Source organism: Lupinus angustifolius, chromosome LG13 (assembly GCF_001865875.1).
Source record: "Lupinus angustifolius cultivar Tanjil chromosome LG13, LupAngTanjil_v1.0, whole genome shotgun sequence".
NCBI lineage: Eukaryota > Viridiplantae > Streptophyta > Magnoliopsida > Fabales > Fabaceae > Lupinus > Lupinus angustifolius.
Window position 1 is genome coordinate 3,482,846 of NC_032021.1, and position 22,431 is coordinate 3,505,276.

Below are 22,431 nucleotides of genomic sequence, written 5' to 3' on the forward strand. Positions count from 1 at the left end.
GTTAGCTTTTATAGTTGTTCATCCATAAGCACCAACCCTATAAGGTATAAAATGTGTTATATAATATAAGCTATTTAAATAAAACAAAGTTTTAATAATATAATGTAACATAATTGTTGAATACCTAGATTATTGAAGATATTTCTTTGATCGTAAAGAATTTCATCAAATAACAATTGCCACGTGTTCTCCGAAACATGATTTGGCCTATTCATTGATGTGTATAAAAATATTGTGATAAATAATTTCCTCAAGTAGCCCCAATCCTTTACTTCTCTTAGAGCTTCATTATATTCTCTATCATCCTTAAATAAACCACAAGCAAAGCATGCATCCCTAAATGTTTCATACTAAATATTTGAAATAGTTCTAACATTTTCATAACATATTTTCTTAATCATTTAACAACGGTCAACATATAATATATATTTTCTTAGTTATATTGTATAAAAATATTAATCTCACTTGAAAAAATATTTAGAGTTGACGAAAAATTATATAACACCAATGATAAATAAAATAAATATATTTTTATATAAAATATGGGTATTTAGATAATTATACTACATATTTCTAAGAATTTGTATATCATAAACAAACAAACTTTTCATTATTCTCATGAATTTAAATAAAAATTATCAAAAGTTTTAAATATCAATTAAATATATATTTTAATATATCACATAATAACATACCCAATGATAATATTTCTAAGAATGCAAATAAATCTATAGTAGAAGCAAACACCTCTTCATCTCGTGAGCACATCTTACACGTCTTTTATCTTATAATTATGTCATTTCATATACCATAAATTATGATTAATCAGAAAATTACTTCATAATTAAATTTTAACTTCAATACATTTTTTTCAACAAATCACAATCACATAGCACATAAAGTGTAATACAGCAGATACACACTCTTCCATCTCCAAATGGCAATAGCCAAATAGATTTGACCTTTTCTCTTTCATCTTTGCATATATCATCAACTCTGAATAGAAAACAAGATTAGAGAGATGATGAGATATGCAAAATATTACATTGTCTTTTCCGGTGAATGTCTCTCACGGGATTGAATCTGTGTTTTTTGACTTTGGACTCATGAAATCTAGTGTTGTTCCACCAACATATCGACTCCATATTGATGAATATTTCTAGCCTAAGAGTTTTATTATTTCTCTAATCTTAACTAAATAAAACAACTAGATTTTTACGATTTGTTTTGAGCAATGATTAAAACACACCTTTTTAACTCTCTTCTATATACTCTTTTATTATTGGTGGAGTTCATATGATTTAATATAAATATACGATCTTTGCAAATTGCAAACATGATTGATGATGAACCGTAAAGAATGTGATAAAACGGGTAGATTACCAATAATTAAAAGTCCCACATATTTCTTCAAAATAAAATAAAAGAGCAAGTGATGGGTTTTCCTCATATATAAAAACCAGATAATACTCACACCTCAAACATTTACCTATGAACAAATCATGCACATTACATAAAACTTTTATTCCATGCATAATAAAAGACGCAATGATTCAAGTGTTTTGTAACGTTCAAACAGTACATTCTGGAAATGTAGTAGCTTTACCCTGACCATCCTCCTCTTTGGGGACCCACAGAGCCATGCACATTCAACCTGTCAAGTACAGAGTTGAAATCTATAGGCTGTTCACTCTCATCCATCCTCTGTATCACACTCGCAACATGATCACCCCTGAATCCCATGCTCACCAGTTTCTCGATCAACTCGCTGTGGGGATGGTTGCGGAAAAATTGTGACTGGTCCGGATTTCTGACTCTAAGATTGGGGTTCTGATGAGAAGGGCTTGTTGGAGGATATCCGGCTTGAGCATAATGAGGAAGTTGTTGTTGGGGTGGATGATGTGTTCTTCCTCCCTCACCACTATCATACATCATGTATGCGCTAGCAGGTGGTCCATATGCGTCTCCTTGTTGTCCAGGAAAAGAGCCCTTCATCTGCTGGGGTGGAGGTTGCTGTGGCGGAACTGTTCTACCACTTCCTCCTCCATATCCATATAGCACAGCATCAGCACGGTTAGTTCCTTGAGGAGGAGCCCCAGAATATGGCATGTTGTTTGGCAGTGTTTCTGTGGGAGACTGATTTGTTGCTTGACTTGGTTGGTATGGAGGATACACAGTTGATGAGGGGGGTCTCATTTGAGATTGTTGCATTGAGGGTGGTTGTGGTTGTTGAGGTTGCACCTGCTGAGGCCATTGCTGCTGCTGCTGTGGTTGCTGATACTGAGAAAATTGATGCACAGGTGGAGATGGGGTTACTTGAGATGGTGGTGTTGGTTGTGGAGCCACCCGGTATTGCTGATCAGAAGATAAATACTGATTTTGGGGGTGTTGGGCCACGGCTTGTGGATTGGGCAAAGGTCTTTGCGGCATATAATAAGAAGGTTGTGGAGTGGCTTGGTTCACATTTGGTTCTGGAGCTTGAGGTGGTGGCGGCGCTGGTTGCTGCTGGGGAGCAATTTGATGAGGCAAGGCAAGAGCTAACTGCTGGTTGTTTGCATCAGATGCATTATCAGTCTTTTTTGGATCAGCGGTAGAAGGCAAAGATTTCTCCTCATTGGACTGTGAATGGCTTGAGGAAGTTGAGTCTTTTGGAGCAAGTTGAAGCTTAGCTAATTCTTTCTGAGTCTCAGCTAGCTCTTGCTTGTCTCTTAAGATTTGTACAGATCTGTGGACCTGCATACACAACATAAGAAAAACGAATACATGGACAACCAAATGATGTCTACTGAACAAAACAAACATGGTCAGCCAAAAAGTGAACACCTACATAAAACATGTCAATAAATGACACTGGTTTTATTAAAAAAAAAAGGACAATGTGAACTCAGTGCTTATAACGTAGCACACTACCCCCAACCTGAAAATCAGTTTCCATGTAGTCTATAGAACAGTATCATGGGAAAGTAGAATATTCTAGCAATAGGAGATTCTTAATTTAAAAACACTGCATAAAAATCAGGTTGACAACCTCGAAGTTCAAAGTATATTAATGATTTGAAAACCAAAGTAAGTCTACGGTTGGGTTTGCAGATTCGGAAAGAATGTTTTTCAATTCATAGAAAAAGATGTTTTAATTACAGTAAAACTCTCACTGTGCACAGGTAATTTTCAGTTCAATTACATGTAATTTCACCACACATGATGAGAACAAGATGCCGCTGCTATTCAGCATTCATCTGTTGCCAATATTTTTTTTAATTGTGAACTAAAACTTAGAGCAGTGATAAAGAAAGACTGAGAACTCAATGCTTTGTCAATTAACATGATTTATGATAGAACATTATAGCATTGTTCGGTCCATGCAGCCGACCCCACCTAGTAGGATAAAAGCTTGGTTGTTATTGTTGTTGAACTAAAACTGGGATGCATGGATACTACTCTGGTGTTGTAGTATGCATACCAGGTACATCCTGAACACAGGTATGTTGAGGTACATGCAGTTATGCACCTGATACATTGCATGGCAGTATGCTAATCCAAGCCTAAAAATGCAGATGCATAGGGTTCTACTACTACAAAGCAGACCCAAAAAAGGTAGAGAGGCCTTCGCCATGTTTGACTTCATGTTTTTCAGCATTTCTGATCATGATCCCTGTCTACATGGCTGATATTCTTTGCTAATTCATGAACTGGTGATTCATCAATTCATCTTCAATGTTGTGGTGCATAATTATGAGGGTCTAATAAAAACTCCCATCAGGAAGACATAGATCGATTGGACAGGTGAAGGGGAGATGAAAAATAGAGGAATCACGAGCGTAAACAATTTCATGAACCATTGATACCGTGTGATGTGTATTTAGTTCTAGTACGTTTGATACAGAATGGATAAGCATGTTACTTTTGATTTTTTTCTGACAAGATTTGCCTAATCTTGAAATCATGTTATTATTTTAGCTTTGTGTTTGATTAGTTGTCACTAGTAACAGCCTCTTTGCTTTTGAGGATAAGGTTGCGTACATGTGCACTCCCCAAACTACACTAGGTGGAACCCTCGTGCATTGGGCCGCTCTTTTTTTATTTTATTATTCGACCACATGTCAAATGAGACTCACAAATACCCCTTTCATGTTTGATGATTATATCTCTTACAATTATCAATAAATATTGTCATGGATTTATAGAGTTTTTAGTGCATTGGTTCTACATCAATGCTTCTCCGAAGTCAGGTGAACTAGTTTAGAGATTAAGGACTCACATTATAGACTCCAGTAGTAGCAAAAGGCAACAGGCAACAGGCCTTGTAATAATAATTTTTAAAATATACTCCCAAGTACCTTAGTTTTTGAAGTTTACTATATTCCATATCCAGAACATTATCGGTATGGGTAGGTAGTTGTATGTGTGCAACCTAAATCTAAAGCAGTATATTAAGCACATCAAAACAAGTAAAACAAAGTATAGTTTAAATGGCAAACATGCTATCTCAGAGATTATTAACCAAAACTCCAACTTACTTCCTCAATGTGCTTTTCAAGAGATTTGAGCTTTGAGTCTTGCTCCCCATGGTCACGATTTAAATCAGATCTCATTTCACCAATTGATTTGTCAAGATTGTAGCAATATAATTCCAGCTGGGATAGCCTTGAACTGATTCCTTCAAGAAACCGCATGAGGTTTTCAGTGTATTTTTTCATACTCTTCTCTACCGTTGCAATCACATCTTGATTTAAAGAATCTTCAGGTGGATTATAAGCAGGAGGAAACATTGATGTTCTTGCCATCCTTGATTTGTGAAAATCCTGCCAAAATGTTTGCGTATATGAGATTTAAAATCACTAGATAGGCATGAAAGGTACATGTGATTCATAATTATTTCAAGCACATACATGCATATGAGAAACAATGACCTTGAGAATGCTCAAGAAAAAAATAAAATTAAGCAAGCATAACAGTTCTAAGTAAATAAAAAACCCAACCATCCACAATAAGAACTTAACACAATGAATCAATGTCACCTTATTACTTCACTCAATAAAAAACAACCCATAACTATCAATAGGCCTGACTACTCAAAATGCATAGTATGATAAAAACATTTTTTATGTCCTTCTCAGCTGGTTGATATTTTTCTTTACTCTATTATTAAAACCTATAAAGGACACAATATTTTGGTGTTGTGTCGTTTGTCGAACACATCTCAGAAATCAACACTTGTAAGTTGTAATGCACGACGACACAATCCAATTTAAATATTAATTTTTCAGCTCTGCCATATTATAAATAACGAATCTTTTTGCTTAAAGTCTCAATTTTATTTACATATGCATGTCATGTTCATGTCTGTGTTTCATAGAATAAAACCAGCTCATGTATTAGGCATACGGCAACATTGTCCACGTCAAACGCAGAACTCTAAGCATTTTCATGTTGACTTTCTAAAAGCTACTTGAATAATAAAGACCATGAAGACATTGCCAATCCGGAAAAAAAAATCATCAATTCTAAAAAAAGTTTAAACCTCAAAGAACATAGATTTCAAAATATGCATTCAGAGGCTAAATATTCAATGTAAAAATTTCATTCCGTGGTAAAAGTATTCAATAAATTCATCCACCAAATGTCCTACGATGTTATCAACCTAAAATTAATTATGTTACCATATAGTGTTAATAATTCAAATAAAAAATACGATCGAAGCTGACAAGAGACACTAAGAACAAATATTATTTCCACCATAACCGATATATATTTTTTATGGCTAAAAGAGTTAGCTTTATAAACCCTAATCACTTTGTTCTTCCAAAGGGCGAGACCCATGTTCGGAAATTGTTCTTAATTGATAAAAATATACAAACGAACGTGAAAAACGACAGAGAGAGGAGATGGGTAAATATACCTTAGATGGATCGGTGAGATTGCCATTGGAATTGGAATCCTTGTTGTTGCCGAAGTCTTCGTATGCACAGAGGATGTTATCGGAAGAATTGAAATCGAAGCCCTTGGAGCCAGAATTGGTGCGACTGGGTGATCCAGACGCCATTGGTGGAGTTTGAAGATGAAATAGAGAAGAGTTGAGTGAGAGAGAAAGGTGTTGGTGTTACTTTGCTTTTCTGTAACACCAGGTTTGGTATTTGTAAAGAACTGAATTAGATGAAAATTCTTTATTAAAAATGAAAATAAAAAAATTATCATTTCAGAATCCAACCTAATTAGGTTAAAATTTTAAATCCATTTTAATGAAACTTTTAATTTTAATATCTATATCTATACTACTTAATAAAGTCAAAACTCAATATAACCACCATATCATGATATAATTAGTGATTCTCTATTTTGCTTTTGGTATCTTTTAATTTTTACCAAAAAACCATATAATCCTATGTATATCCAATGAATAGTTTGTAGTATCCTATTTTTTCCTATTCTTCTATCAAGAGACATCATTTCTCATGCATAAACAAATATAATTTGTCATAACAATTATCATTTATCATGCATAAACAAATATAATTTGTCATAGCAATTATCATTTCTCTATCAACTATATTACTATTAAATAGTCAAAGGTATTTAATAGTAATATATTACTATTAAATAATATCACTAATAAATATCACATATTACTAATAAATAATATTACTAATATTACTATGAATTATATTACATATTACTATCAGTTAAATCATTAAATTCATTATTCATTAATTTATTATTCATTAATTTTTCTAAGTTAGCATTTATCCCAAGGACATAAGAAGCTAAAAAAAACTTATGAGGTAGTTTATTTACTACGTAACAAAAAAAACTCCTATAGGGACACATGTCAATATTTCATGCAAAGTTTGCTTTTTAGGGACACATGTCAATACCTCATATAAAGTTTCCCCTCCAAAAACTCATTACCTCTTACTATACAACCTTATACACATGATTAAAACTATCTTTTACTATTTGTTTAAAAATATAAACATAATAACTCATTAAATAAATAATAATAAATATATAACAAAAAAAACTCTTATAGGACACATGTCAATACTTTATGCAAAGTTTGCTTCTTAGGGACACATGTCAATATCTCATGCAAAGTTTCGCCTCCAAAAGCTCATCACCTCTTACTATACAACCTTATACACATGATTAAAACTATCTTTTACTATTTGTTTAAAAATATAAACATAATGACTCATTAAATAAATAATAAATATATAACAAAAAAAATTCTAGGGACACCTGTCAATACCTTATGCAAAGTTTTCTTCTTAGGGACACATGTCAATACCTCATGCAAAGTTTTCTACTTAAGGACACATGTCAATACCTCGTGCAAAGTTTCTCCTCCAAAAGTTCATCACCTCATACTATACAACCCTACACACATGATTAAAACTATCTTTTACTATTTATTTAAAAATATAAGCATAATGACTCATTAAATAAATAATAAATATATAACAAAAAAACTCATATGGACACATGTCAATACCTGATACAAAATTTTCTTCTTAGAGACACATGTCAATACCTCATGCAAAGTTTACTCTCCAAAAGCTCATCATCTCCTACTATACAACCTTAAACACATGATTAAAACTATTTTTTACTATTTGTTTAAAAATATAAACATAATGACTCATTAAATAAATAATAGAGGAGAGACAAAATGTTGTATAGTTTTTCTCACAATTGTTCTCGTTACAGTTTTCTTATGTGTCTCTTTATTTCTCAACACATTTATCATCCTCAACTCTCAAACTCACTTACAACTATTCTTTTAATTTATGTTTCTGTTGGCAGTCGGTTGATATACTTTATATTATTTTGTCAAATTGTGATCAACAAATTTATCATCTTCAACTTTTAAAACCAACTCATAAGTATGATATAACTCAAATTGTGATCAACTTTTATTTTTATATTATTTCAATTTTTTCTTCATTTGTGGTAGATATAACTTCTTCATCATATAAATTTCACATATTTTATTTAACAAATCTATCATCTTCTACTCTCAAACTCACTCACATGTATGGAAATTGGTTGACTGTTACTAGAAAGTAAGAAGATTTCTAAGAATCAATATGTCAATATTAATGAAATTAATATTCGTTGAAATATATTATCACATCATAACAGCTCCTCAAATCATTCTTTATAAAAATAAGATAAAACAATAGTAGTAAAATTAATACACAAAGATTTGAAATATTATTAGTATATTTCAAGAATTCAAGCTATAAATTAATACAGGTACACATAAGATCAATTATAAAATCAAGAAATTGTATATAAATTGAATACTATAAAATATAATGAGTCACAATTTGAAATTAATATAATAATAGTCTTATTTTTATTAAAATTATTGAAAAACTATGTCCTTGATTTGATTTTATTGTGATTACATAATTGATTCTTTTACCTCTATTTTCTTAAAAATAATCATAAAATTTACAAAGTTGTATGTATTATAACATATATTTGATTTATATTTTGTTTGACTTATTTTTATTCTTCAATTTTAGGCAACACTCATTATAAATATATTTTGTTTCGGATTTAGTCTTTGCTTCTAATATTACAATGTTACTTTTACAATATTAAGATAGTAATAATGATAAGTATAACATAAATAGAATATTAAAGATATTAGATTAAGAAAATTAAAAATCTTAACAATTTTTGAATATATATTGGTATAACATATGAGAATATAACGAATGAGAATTTTCAAAATATTTAATTACCATCATTATATTATTTAATTAAAAGATAACAATAATAGATATATTCGTGGAAAATATATGTATTTTAATTAGGAATATATAAGAATAACAAATCAATTATTAGACTATTTTATTATTTTGATTAAAATTATCAGAAAAATATCCCGTCAAATCGCAACTTAATGTGTTTTTCAAATAGATTATAAAAAATATCACATCATAATAACTCATCAAATCATTTAGTATAAAAAATAAGATAAGACAATAATAATAAAATTAATACACAAACCACAACATATGAATTTAATAATACATATGAATTAACTTAATTCTAACAATAAAAATATTAATTCAAATATGTATATTATAAAAATGACAGACTTAATAAAAAATATGTATAGTAAAATATTACAGTTGTATAGAAAAATATATCTTCCAAATAATAGAAATGAATCTTTAATTTATGAGTTATTTTCATACAATGATTATTAGCTAAACATAATCAAATAAAATTTGAATGCTAAAAATATATTCAAATATTTATACATAATGAACATAATCTAAAATTAAAATAAGCATTCAAGAGCTATGCTAAAAAATCTTTATGACTTTATATGATACTTATAAATGTAATCACAAAAAATATGATGCAAAAAGAAGTCTTTATATTTATAATTTTATATAGAGAATATAGAGGTGAGATATTATTCAATACAATTTGAATTTTATTTATTGAGTTATTTTAGAATCAAATACTTTCTATAATTATACTTTCCACAAATCAATACTTATATAAATGTTATATTATACATATACCATCAATAACCAATGTTAATATTGCAACTATATGAATGCAAAAAATATAATGGTTCAATATATGATTTATTGACGTTATAAAATATATGTACATTATTTGCGCATTATGCATAAACAAAGAAGTGACCCGTGCAAGTGCACGGGTACACTGCTAGTTACATTAGAAGTTAAACTTTTTGTTCTACATTTACATAGAAGTTACATTAATTTATTATTAGTTTTGTTTTATTTCTTCACATTTTGTAAAAATAGTATTTTTTATGAAATTATTAAGTTGAAACTGAAGCTATTTAGAACCGTGAAATGTTAAGTGTAACACATAGTGTGTAACAATGTTGTGTTTTGGCAGTTTTCTTTCTTCTTCCACAAACTGAGAAGTGAAAACTCTTGACTTTTCCACTACGAAAACTACAATTCATCATCAGTGTTCCACTATTTACACTTTTTTTCCCATTTTTATTCTACATGCACATTCCTGTAAATGTCATTCAATATTTTACTATCTTGAACTGTGTATGAACATGTTGCTATTACTACTCATCTTGGCTTTAAATTTGTTTCATTATAACAAATAATTTCTTCCAACTTTAAGGTATTTCTCATCTCTTCCATTTTTTCTTCTTTTTTTCTCTATTCTACAACAAGTTTAAATTTTGTTAATAAGTTTTTACTATGTTCTTAATCAATATGTATATTTGTGCAGATTTACTACTTAACGCGGATGTGGCATGTGATGCATCATTTTTTAATGAAGTCGTGATTTTGTCTAACTTTTTCACGTATTTCTCATATTTTTCAGTTTTTATTTTTTTCTATCTTCTATAAATATATTAATGGTGGCAGTCATAACAATGATTAATACAACTATTGTATACATTTTCATGTATATGTCATTAATATTTTACCATCTTAAACTAAGTATGAACATGTTACTACTACTACTACTCATCTTGGTTTGAAATTTGTTTCATTAGAACAAATAATTTCTTCCAACTTTAAGGTATTTTTCATCTCTTCCATTTCTTCTTCTACAACCAATATAAAATCTGTTAATAAATTTTTACTATATTCTTAATCTATATGTATATTTGTGCATATTTACTACTTAACGAGAATTTGACATGAGATGCATCATTTTTTCATGAAGCATGATTTTGTCTAACTTTTTCAGGTATTTCTCATATTTTCCTTTTTTATTTTTTTCCCCATCTTCTATAAATATATTAGTAGTACCAATCATAACAATGATTAGTACAACTATTTGTAAACACTTTCACTATAATTATTTTTATGATAACATTTAAAGTAGAAATTATTATAAATGGCTTTATAATCACCCCATAGTGTAATTTTGATTCCAAATTTACCCTTAATTAAAATTACACTATACTTTTTTTAACTTATGAAGAAAATATGTTTAATTGGACATTATAATTATATAACTATTAAAAAATATTCCATGAGATATGAGGAGTAGTTTTCTCCTTATAATAGAAAACTTTACATCAACTCAACAACACCTTTATCTTTTATTTTATAGTTCTATTCTCTCCCACTCTCTATAGATTACTTTTTGTTCTACTGTTCATGGACATTTTTGGAGAGATACTGTACTGAGAAACCAATAAGTATTATAGATTTTTGTTCTTCTTTAATGTTAATAATCATTTTTATTTTTCTCTCTTCATTGTTAATGGCTACCTTTTCTTTTTAAAATGTATGTGAGTATCATGGCTTCATCTACATGAGTATAAATCAAAATATGTTATTTTTTTATTTTCCTAATTTTTAATAATAATCTATTCTGCATATTCAAGTAACATGGAAATGAAGAATTTATGGAGAAATTTGTACACCAAATTTGTTTGATAAAATGCTTCACTCATAAATACTGCACTAAGAAAACCACCAGATAAATATCATAGCTTTCTCTTTATTGTTAATGGTCACTTCTTCTTTTTAAAATGTAGGTGTAATTTTTAATAGTAATCTCTTCTGCATATTCATGTAACATTGAAAGGAAGAATTTATGAAGAAATTTGTGCATCAAACCTGTTTGATAAAATGCTTCACTCATTACGTTTGGAGATAAATACTGCACTGAGAAACGACATAAGTGTCATAATTTTTTCTTTCTTTATTATTCATGGTAACTTCTATTTTCTCTTTCTCTCAAAGAGTCATACATCTAACTTATAAAGCCAAAACTTGATAAAGTTTTTTGCAAGGGATTCTTTCTTTAAATTTTAATTTCTACATTCATAATAAATCTATATCAAATCAATTTTGCATGAGATTCTTTCATCACCATTTAGGCATTTCATATGATTATCAACCCAACCTAATATATTTGTCTCTTATATTCTTTGAAAATTCAGGAATAAATGATAGAGATTCATAGTTATAAGTTAAATTTGAGAGAAAGTGATTCCATTAGAATAATTAGGTTGCCCTAAACCAGAGATATAATGTAACAATCAGACATCAAAAATTATATTCTTGCAGTTTCTTACTTTAACTTTGTAATTATCTTTTTGGCAGTGGTAGTAATATGGTCTTCCATTTTTATGCTTTAGTTCTCACCTTCATTCTTATTTTTAAATGAGAAAGATCTTTTTAATTTTTATCTCTACCTATTAATGGAATACTTGGACTTGAAAATATACACCATGGAGAGAACACAAGGGATACCAATCACAATATGAATGAAAAAAAGTGTGAGCAAAACCTGTTTGGTGAAAAAATTTCACTAACTGCATTTGGAGAGAACGCAAAACAATCAAACAAATATGAGTTCTCTTCTAAATTCAAACGTATATTCAGAACCTAATTTAATTTTAAGTTTGTATGGGATTCTTTCATCACCACTTATGCAATTCATATGATTATCAAGTCAACCTAATGTCGTGGTTATTAGTAAGATTACATAATGCAGTGCATGCTTCTACTCTATTGGTATGACAAGCACATTGATTCATTTTTTAAGGTTAATGTTATATATCGCTTCTTCAAGACTTTCTATCTTTGTGTTTCATATGAAGGTATTGTTTATCTTTTTCCCTTAATTGCAAGATATGGTAAAAATCCAAATGAGTAAAGCTTACATTTTTTGTTGTTGTGTTTGAAAATAAGTTTCAAGTATAAAGCTTTCATTTTTTTTTGATGAAGTTTTCATTTTTCCATGCTCTGTTATTATGTTTGGGTAAAGTATAATTTCAAGGTATTATATTAAGCAAATATATGTTAAAGCACAAACTTCACCACTGCTTATGGACTTTATATAATCGAAATTGTCATTTTAAATGAAAGTATATAAATCTTTGAATTTTGGTAAAGTATTCATCTTTGTGTTGAAGTTACTATTATTTATTTGCTAAGATGATTTTTATTTATATAAATCTTCTATCACTCTTCACTCTCTTAGTGAAAGATGATTTTGTATTAATATATGCAGGTATGTTCAAGTGTGGAAATAGTTGTGGGCTCAGGTGCAAGATGCTACGACCTTTTTGGTTTCTTTTTAATAGTTTTCTTTGGCGCACATGCAATCAAACATTCAATTTCTATAATTAATACAAATAATTTATTCTCAAGTCAAGTACAAGTATTAGACATGTAGCACTATGCTATATTATTGAACTAGCAAGTTACCCGTGCATTCGCACAGACAATATTTTTTTACCACATGGTTAATAACACATATTATATATGTATTCACATGGTTAAAAACGCACATGTTAGCACTACATTTGTATAGTTAAGAACACACATATTACCCGTATGTTCGTATGGTTAAAATCACACATGTTAATCGTACATTTACATTGTTAAGAACATACATATTACATGTGCATTTACATTGTAAAAAACCCTCATATTACTCGTACATTTGTATTGTTAAGAACACACATTACTTGTTAAAATCATGTTTTCATGTCTCTAGCCAATCAAATTCCAACAACTATCACACTTCTTAAATGAATATCACACTTCTTAAATGAATATCTTCTAATGAGCAAGACTTACATGAATATTTCATGTAAATATTAAATTATTTTCAGGTGGAATATGGATTTTATATAAAGAAAAGAGTCTATATATAATTTAGTGAATGTATATAACGAAAATCATATTTTCTCTCTCTCTATCTCCTTATTTGATATCCCTCTGAATTTTCTACAAAGCCAAATATGAAGTGAGATTTCTTCACGCATTTTCCTTTAATCCTATCCTCTCATTAAAAGTCGGATTTTTCGTTGAGTTTCTGTTTTAAACGTTAGGGATATGAGAGTTCTCCTTTTAAAACTTATTTTTTGTGTTTTATTCAGTGAAGTTGTTGTGGATGTTTCGATTTTGCAGGATTGTGCGCCGAGATTTGATGGATTGCGATTCATTCAAACGCTGATCACTGCTCACCTATGAAGATTTTGGTTGCTCATAATATCTTGTACTTTTTTAATGTAAACTTGCAAGTTTGTTAGGGAATTTCTATCACCTCCTTCCAAAAGATTATGTTATATCATATCATACCCATTGTTAATTCAATATTTAAAAAAGTCTTCAACAATAAATGTTTTGTGTCTTTTTGAACTAGAAAGGGATATCTTTTGTGTGTACCACTCTATATCCCATTGTTTATAATTAACCAAAAAATATTTAATTATTAAATTTTTAACTTAAATATATTTTTTCAACCAATAACAAGTAATGATACATAGAGTGATACGTCATATGCGACAACAAATATAATCCCTACTCACCATTCCATTAAAGAACTAATCTTTCAGTAAACAAGTATGGTTCCTAATGTTTTGTGCCTTTGCCTAATAATAACTTCCACAATGAACCTTGCATCAAAGTCTTCATAAGAGTTTATAACACTAGGCAAATGATACAATAATATTTTCCCTAAAATTCATAGCAAGTCATTCTTAAATATGGTATGGTACTAACCATTACAATTTACAGAGTAAAACAAAAACCGTTCCAGAAAACAAAGTTTGCGCTCTACAGCAATCAAAACAAAGGGAAAAGCACAAAGATAGGCTTTAATAATATACTTTAATGGGCAATTTTTATTTGAAAACATAAAATCCAGCATCATATAACACATTAACGCTAGATATCCTCACTCAAAATGCATGGAATGATAGTTCTAGAATAAGATAGCACATCCTTGTCATGCAGAAGTGTGTCACTCCATGTGATATTGTATGTGGTTAATTGTATTTTAAGTTAAAAGTTTAAATATTAAGTATTTTTCTGACCAATCATAAACAGTTAACATATGAAATGTACACTTTTTGGGACAGAAGATTTTCACACATAGAATACTAGTTCAATTAATACAAAGGCTTTTCACATTTTCATCATTCAGAAGAAATGGAATAAGAAGCCAAGGAAACCAGCAGTAGTACTCATTAGCAACATAGAATTTGGGGCAGCCAAATGAAAACTATTAGAAGTGGCAGAATCATTGGCTGTTTTTACTTGACTGCAATCTAGACCTTCTTTTCCTTCTTTGCATTCATTAGCAAATAGGCCAGGAGGGTATTTTCCATAAATGTTTATGTAGCTAAACATAACTGAAGCACAATCTGTTGTTTCATCACCAATTTCATCAACAAAAGGACAAGCAAATTGCTTGAAAGCATCACAACAAACTTTTGGTGGGTATTGGGGTCCCTTGCATTGGCTTGTTAGGATTGTGTAGTTCTGATTCTCAAAGTCAACTCCACAAGCTGCAGAATTTGGGACACAAAGTTTCATTACAATTTTGAAAAGGAAATTGTGAAACCAACAAATATATATCTAGTTCTTACCAGAAATATAAACACAACTGAAAATAAAAGTACAACACAAATCAAATTCACCCTAAAGATTTTCATTTTACCATTTCAACATTGAAGAAGAGTAAGGGCTTATCAGTTATGTTATCTTTGTTATAAATTGTTGTTAGTGCAATGTGACTCGCAACCATCGTAAATGATAACAAAGAAATATGAGTGGTTGATTCATGACTAGGTCGCTATGACTAGGTTGCTTTCTTTATGACATTTATGACGTCTAATGTGCAAGCAGATTATCAACCACGTTCTCCCATGATAAAATAGTTCCCTTCTCTGTCTTCGAAAATGTTCCCTTCTCTGTCTTCGAATTCTTACTATAAGAACCGATCTCGAACACAACTGCAATTTAGTAGTGTCAATTCTCGAAATATGACTAACCGTGTCAATTCTCGAAATTTCTACTTTACCACGATATAGTTACCAATATCAATTCTCGAAATTCAAGCAATTTGCTTTATGTGCCAATTCCAATAGCACGAAAAGAAAGAGGGAGAAGATAAGCCGGAAATGCGGGAGAGAAGTTGAGGAAATGCTCTCAAATGAGACGAATATTAATGAATAGGGGAGACCTCTATAGGCTGAAGCCCTCAATGACCAAGTCGATCCGACAGCCCATAAGGAAGATCTCATCCCAAATGATTACTTGATCTAACGGTAATGAAGGAGCCCCACGGTCACACGACCAGATCTTTCTCCTCTTTTACTGGATTCTCCTCCCCTTCCCTCACTCTCCAACCGTGTACTGATTCAATCACACACATGCCAACCATGTGTCGACTTGGTCAAACACACGTCCAAAAAGGAAAAATAGAAAATTTGTTGGGCCCAATCAGGACGATGGAGGTGATGGGGCACGAGTGTGGAGGTTTTATTTGTGTGAGTCCTCATCCACCACAAAACTCATTGTACCCTTTGGAGTACGCCCCTTAGAGAGCACCAAAGGCTTATAAGGCCTTCCTTTGCAAATGTCTCCTCCATGCAAGTATAATAGTCACATATAAGTTACACAAAATAAGCTAAAGGAAAATTTAGCGATAAAAGAAAGATAACAAGATGAATGCTTTTTGTGTGATCAGAACTTAAAACAGACAAGCCTTAACCAATGTTTAGAGAATCTACCATTTGAATTGAAATTCCTACCCATTTAAAGCACTAGAAAATTCAAGTTAAACGTGTAAACTAAAACAATAAACAAGACAGAGGATGCCAAATTAAGATCTTACGCTTCCTAGCCTGTAGGAGGGCACGGCCAGTGGATGTTCCAGAGTCAAATATGGCATCTGCATCAACACAAATAATTCAACCTCATTAACCCAAACTTATCATATATGAATATCTACTAATAAATGTGACACATTCCATAATTGAAAAATGATACAACTTGAAGGAGAAAAAAACGTACTTGAAATGAAGGGGGATGCTGAAGCAAATGTAGCTAGGAGGAAGAGATAGAGAATGGAAGAGAATAAGGCATTTGAACCCATTTTCTCTTTCACTCTCACTTCCTTTGTTTTTTTCTTCTTCTTTTTTCATTTGATGGGTTCGTAGAGAGAAGAGGATGGGAGAGAGAAGCGGGAGAGAATAGAGGAAATGTGGTGAAGCGGGTTGCGAGGCTTGCAAAGTTCCAATATCTCTCTCTTCCATTAATTTTGATGTAGATAAATGGGTATCTAAGTGACATAATTTAAAAAATAAATTATAACAATAGAAAATATTTTTTTATTTTATTTGATGGAATCACAATCATGAGATGAATATTAAAAAAAAAATGGGACATTTGATTCTTTTTGGATAATGATTTATTATCTCTAAGTATATATCAAAGTCTATCTCAAACCAATCACAATAAGTTACATTAGTAAAAAATTAAAATTTATAATTTTATCTATGTTTGATTCATTGTAATTTGTTTGGGACAAGCTTGGGATATGGTTATTCCTAGGAATGGCAATATGAGTTTGGCCGACCGGCCAGCTCGTTTGGCCTGCCATTTTTAGCAGGTCGAGCTCGGGATTTGGGTCATTTTAGTAATAAGGGTTAGGTCAGCTCATATTTTGGCAGGTCGGACTGGCTCATATTGCCACCCCTAGTGATATATTTTCGAGGCAACATGGGATCAAATTATTTGTTATGAATCACATATCAAGAATGTAATTACCATTAAATTCATCAACAAGAATATGTCTATGAAAATTTCATCAACCCATGATAAAAAATGTAATTGTCATTTATTTGTTCTAATAATAATGTAGATGTGAAAAAGAAAATAATTTGAAAGGAGTTGATGGTAGTAGTAATAGAAAAGAGTAGAACATTTAATGTTTAAAACTTAGGAGTTATAGACTTTATTATGAATTAGGAGTGTAAAAGTTTAAGACTATGATAATTTGCTGTTTAAAACTTACAAGTTTTAAAAGAAGACATTATGTTATTGTGGATTTTGGTTTGTGATTTTTTTGTTTTAAAAGACATTTATGAAGTGTAGTGATTATTTATTTTTCAAATTGTATTTGAGTTGATTATAAATGTGTATTGAAGAAAAAATGGGTCAACCTATCGGCCTGCCACCCTTGCCAAATATGAATTAGACTGTCATTTGTGTCATTCTATCAATAAGGGTCGGACAGGGCCAGCCCATATTTTAGCAGACCAAAGGTGGGCCGGATTGGCCCATATTGCCATCCCTTGTTATCCTCATCCCTTTGCCTTAGATACTTACTGGTCAACTTTTTGTTGTTCCCTTCACTCTGACACAGATATGTAATAATAAAATGTAATTTATGGGCAACTATATCATCCGTTTTTGGTGGCTTACAAAACCAATTCTTGGTGGCAACTATGCTCATGTTTGGAATAGATAAAATTTTGTAGATTATGCTTATTTATTTTTTATAAAATAAGTTGAGAATTAAAATTATCTATGTTTCACAATTAGATGAAATTATAAGTTTAGTTTTTTTTAAATAAGTCAAAAGTAAAAGCTTCAAAATCATTGGTTGATTTATTTTTTGTTAGCTTATTTTTTCAATTTTTTCACTTCCCATTTTACCCCAACATAACTTTATCTCTCTCATTATTTTTATTTTTCCACCAAACATTATAACTATTCACAACTTGACATTTGTGTATTATTTATTTTGTGCATTGTGTAATTTAAGTTTAATAACTTCTATTTTTATTTGAGTCTCATGTTATTTTTTAATATTGATAATGGTTTTTATATTGTATTTTATTTTAATATATTTTTTAGCATTTGTGATGCAATATTAAAAATTTATAATAAATATATATGATGATTTAATTATTATTTTCAATTTTTTCACTTCCCATTTTACCACATCATAATTTTATATTTTCCATCATTTTTACTCTTCCACCATTCATCACAACTCTTCACATCATCCCCATAACTTATTAAAACTTTTGTATAAAACTTAACATTTTTATATTATTTATTTCATGAATTGTGTAATTCAAGTTTAACAACTTCTATTTATTTGCGTGTCATATTATTTTTTAAGATTAATATTAGTTTTTATATTGTATTTTATTTTAATATATTTTTTAGCATTTGTTATGCAATATTAAAAATTTATAGTAAAAATATATATAATGATAAATATTTAAAAAAGTTATATGTAAAAAATAGTGTAAAAAATAATCATAAAATAAACAAATAATCTCATACTCTTTTCTATAATTTACTATGAGACATTTTTTTTCCTGCATTACTCAAATAAAACAGATTATTTTATATTTAGTTTTTAACTTAAGACACTCAAACATAAACAAATTATAATCTTACAATTTATAAACTAAAACTAAATACATAATCTACACCAAACATACACTATATCATCAGTTTACGAATTATATATCTAGAAGTATGATAGAGTCGGTAATAGTATTAATGGTTATAATGTTATTATATATATTTTTCTCATAAAAATATATCTTATTGTAATCATATAATTTTGTGCTCTCATAATACTATAAAAATATTATTTTGAATTTTTAAAATAATGCTTCTACCTTTTCTCAAATATATAAAATTCCTTTTGAAAATATTTTTTTATTTTTCAATACTATTTTCATTCCTAAAAAATAGTTGTACATCTCTATTATGCTAGTTAATCTTGTTTTATTTTTAAAAAAATTAATTAATTTTATTCCCCAAATTGTATGATTTTAACAAAAATCACCCACTCGGTTTTTTCTATTCATAATTGCATATGTTGTGAATATTGTTCATCAGGAGAATATGAGTGCCGCTTTATGTGCACATAGACTTATAATATGCAGTTTTTGTCCCTGTTTTTTTAGGATTGTGTAAAATATGGACTCCTAATTTCTTTTAACTGAGTTTGAATTTAGGATATATTAATTTAGGATATTTTACTATAAGACTTACATAAAAATAGTAGCTATAATATCTTAACTGGGTTTGAATTTGATGGGAGGTCACTTGTCATAGAACTTATTCCAATTCTCTATCTCTGCCGATTAGAACACGACAACTCCTACCATATATCAAACATCATCTAACTTTTTGAATTTAAATTTTAACATTATTATTAATGCAGTAAAAAAATTTTACTTTATTCTCTATTGTATCATTCTTATTTTCTTATTTTTATTCTTAAATAAAAAATATTTTTTTGTTGCTTTTGACAAAAGGGAACAAATGAGAGAAGTAGATTTTGTGAGGAAAAAGTAAATATTGTGGGACCCAATGTTTGTCATTGTGAGAAAAAAGTATATGTTATTTTTATTTCATAGCAAGTTGTAATAAATTATAAAATAATGTATAAGACCCAAATAAAAATGAATATATTGTTTGCCATTATGGATGCTCTTCAACAGCTCTAACTTTTTTAATTCAAACAAAAAAATAGAAACATGTATGCAGTAACAATGTAAATAAAATTTATATTGTCATTACATTATCAATTACTGATTTCTAATTATTGTTAACTTTTGAATAAAATTAATATAAATGAATGTGAATAATATATCGATTGTATTAAATTTTTATACTATCAGTACATAGATTTTACATTTAACAAAAAAAGAGTTTATAATAACATAATAAACTGGATTCATTCAATACAACATCATCTAATTTAAATCTTGGTTACATATCCCTTATTTTTTTAGATTCAAACAAAAATAGTTTATATCTTAATTTGGTTTGCAATTATGATGAATATTACATGTCATGGAATCTTATTCCAATTCCTTATCCCTAACAATTAGAGACAACTTATTCAATACATCAAATGTAACTTTGTTGACTTTAAATCTTGGTTGCATACTTCTAACTTTTTGTGTGCTTAATTATGTGAGAGATATCAACAAACATCATCAATTTAAATTTGAACAAAAAATTAGAGATATAAACTTTATTATGTTATCTTAACATCAACAAACCACTTTAAGCTTCCTAAATCTTGGTTACATATTTCTAACTTTTTTGTTAGAATTTAAATAGGGAAGTTAAGACATCCACACTACTAAAGTGTCAATCCTTAAGAGTTTATTATATTATTATTATATTGATAAAAAATGATGTATTGACCTCAATTTCTATTCAATGTATGATCCGATTAACTAAAATCATTTTAAATTAATATATTTTAATTAATCCATATATGGGTTTAAATCGATCTTGGTGAACCAAAACCGTATTGCCCAAGCATTCCTGGAGATAAAATAGTTTGATGTCAATCTTAGACGTTACACGCCTCATTATCAATGTGATCATCATTATCTATACCATTTTATTTTGGATCGAGACCATGGTGGTAGTTCCGCTCTTTTTCTTGGGATGATGCATATTTGTGGAAAACATAAGTATAGTGTTGAAGATGAAAGAATGAATGAGAAAACAAATTATTATTTTTTGAAAGCTAATATTGTTATTATATTGTCATTGAAGGGATATGGAAATATTATCTTGGACAATTGATGTTTTTTGTATTACCAATCATATTCATTAACTTTATAGGTAATGAACTAATTCTTTTGGGGTGTGATTTTCCATCCCAACATGTGTCGTTAACAAGAATCAAATTATTAATATTTTAGTCTTTTTGAGGGTCTAAAAATACCTTATACTACTATACCATAATCTTATTGATAAAAAGCCGTAATATCATTTATTTAATTGAAAAGTAGGCCGAATTGAGATGAATAAGGTTTGTCATTTACTCGACCCTAAATGTTGGTCGAATCATTTTTTAATTGGACCAAACCTTAGACTTGAAGCTAATTCGATCATAAATATGATCGGATTAGCCTTTGAACCTAAACTCGACCTAAGATTTGATTAAATATATGCAAGCATATTTTAGATAAAATATTCTCAAAAATTACTTTTATTATGAACATGTAATTTTACCTATAAAATAAGGATTTAATATGTATATACTGACCGTGTAAGTGTTTTTACACTGTCAACAAATCTCTAACATTCATATGTTAGCTAATATTGACTTTCAAACAAAAGTATTATAAATCATTGATGGATGATGTACTGATAGTGTAAAAAACATTACACTGTCAGTGCATAGATTTTAAACTCATAAAATAATATATGTATATATTTTGTTAATTATGTATGTATGATAAAAATTAGAAAATCAATAATATTTTCAACAAAAAAATATCATTTCTATACACACGATTGAACAAGAACAAATAACAATTGAATAGAGAAATATATCAATTATTATGGATGAGATGAGTCATACTAGGCTCATACCCAACCATTATTATTAATCAAATCTAATATTTGAACTTAATCTAATTGTAAATTCAATGAAATACAGTATATTCAGGAAGAATCATTATCAAACCATATTAAATGTGGTAAAAGAGTGAGGTATGCTTATCCTATCTGACACATCCACAATTAAAAAGGATAAGGATCATATAGTACACATACAAACTTTATTCAACAATATATTTTAAAAATCTCCAATCTCTATGTGCCATATTATATAGTACACATAAATAAAGTTTCTATAGCCTAGGGT

The 22,431-nt window shown here is 29.3% G+C and overlaps 2 protein-coding genes across 2 annotated transcripts; both read right to left on the reverse strand.

Annotated features, from left to right (window-relative positions):
• Positions 1,418-6,043, reverse strand: LOC109325739 (trithorax group protein osa-like). Its single transcript, XM_019558275.1, has 3 exons — positions 5,900-6,043; positions 4,518-4,802; positions 1,418-2,733 (listed from the first exon to the last, which is right to left on the reverse strand). The coding sequence occupies exons 1-3, from the start codon at positions 6,041-6,043 to the stop codon at positions 1,603-1,605; spliced, it is 1,560 nt and encodes a 519-aa protein (XP_019413820.1). The 3' UTR covers positions 1,418-1,602.
• LOC109325022 (GPI-anchored protein LLG2-like) lies at positions 14,872-17,027 on the reverse strand. The gene is made up of 3 exons (XM_019557169.1): positions 16,797-17,027; positions 16,618-16,674; positions 14,872-15,286 (listed from the first exon to the last, which is right to left on the reverse strand). Exons 1-3 carry the CDS (start codon positions 16,876-16,878, stop codon positions 14,919-14,921), a joined length of 507 nt encoding a protein of 168 aa, XP_019412714.1. The 5' UTR covers positions 16,879-17,027; the 3' UTR covers positions 14,872-14,918.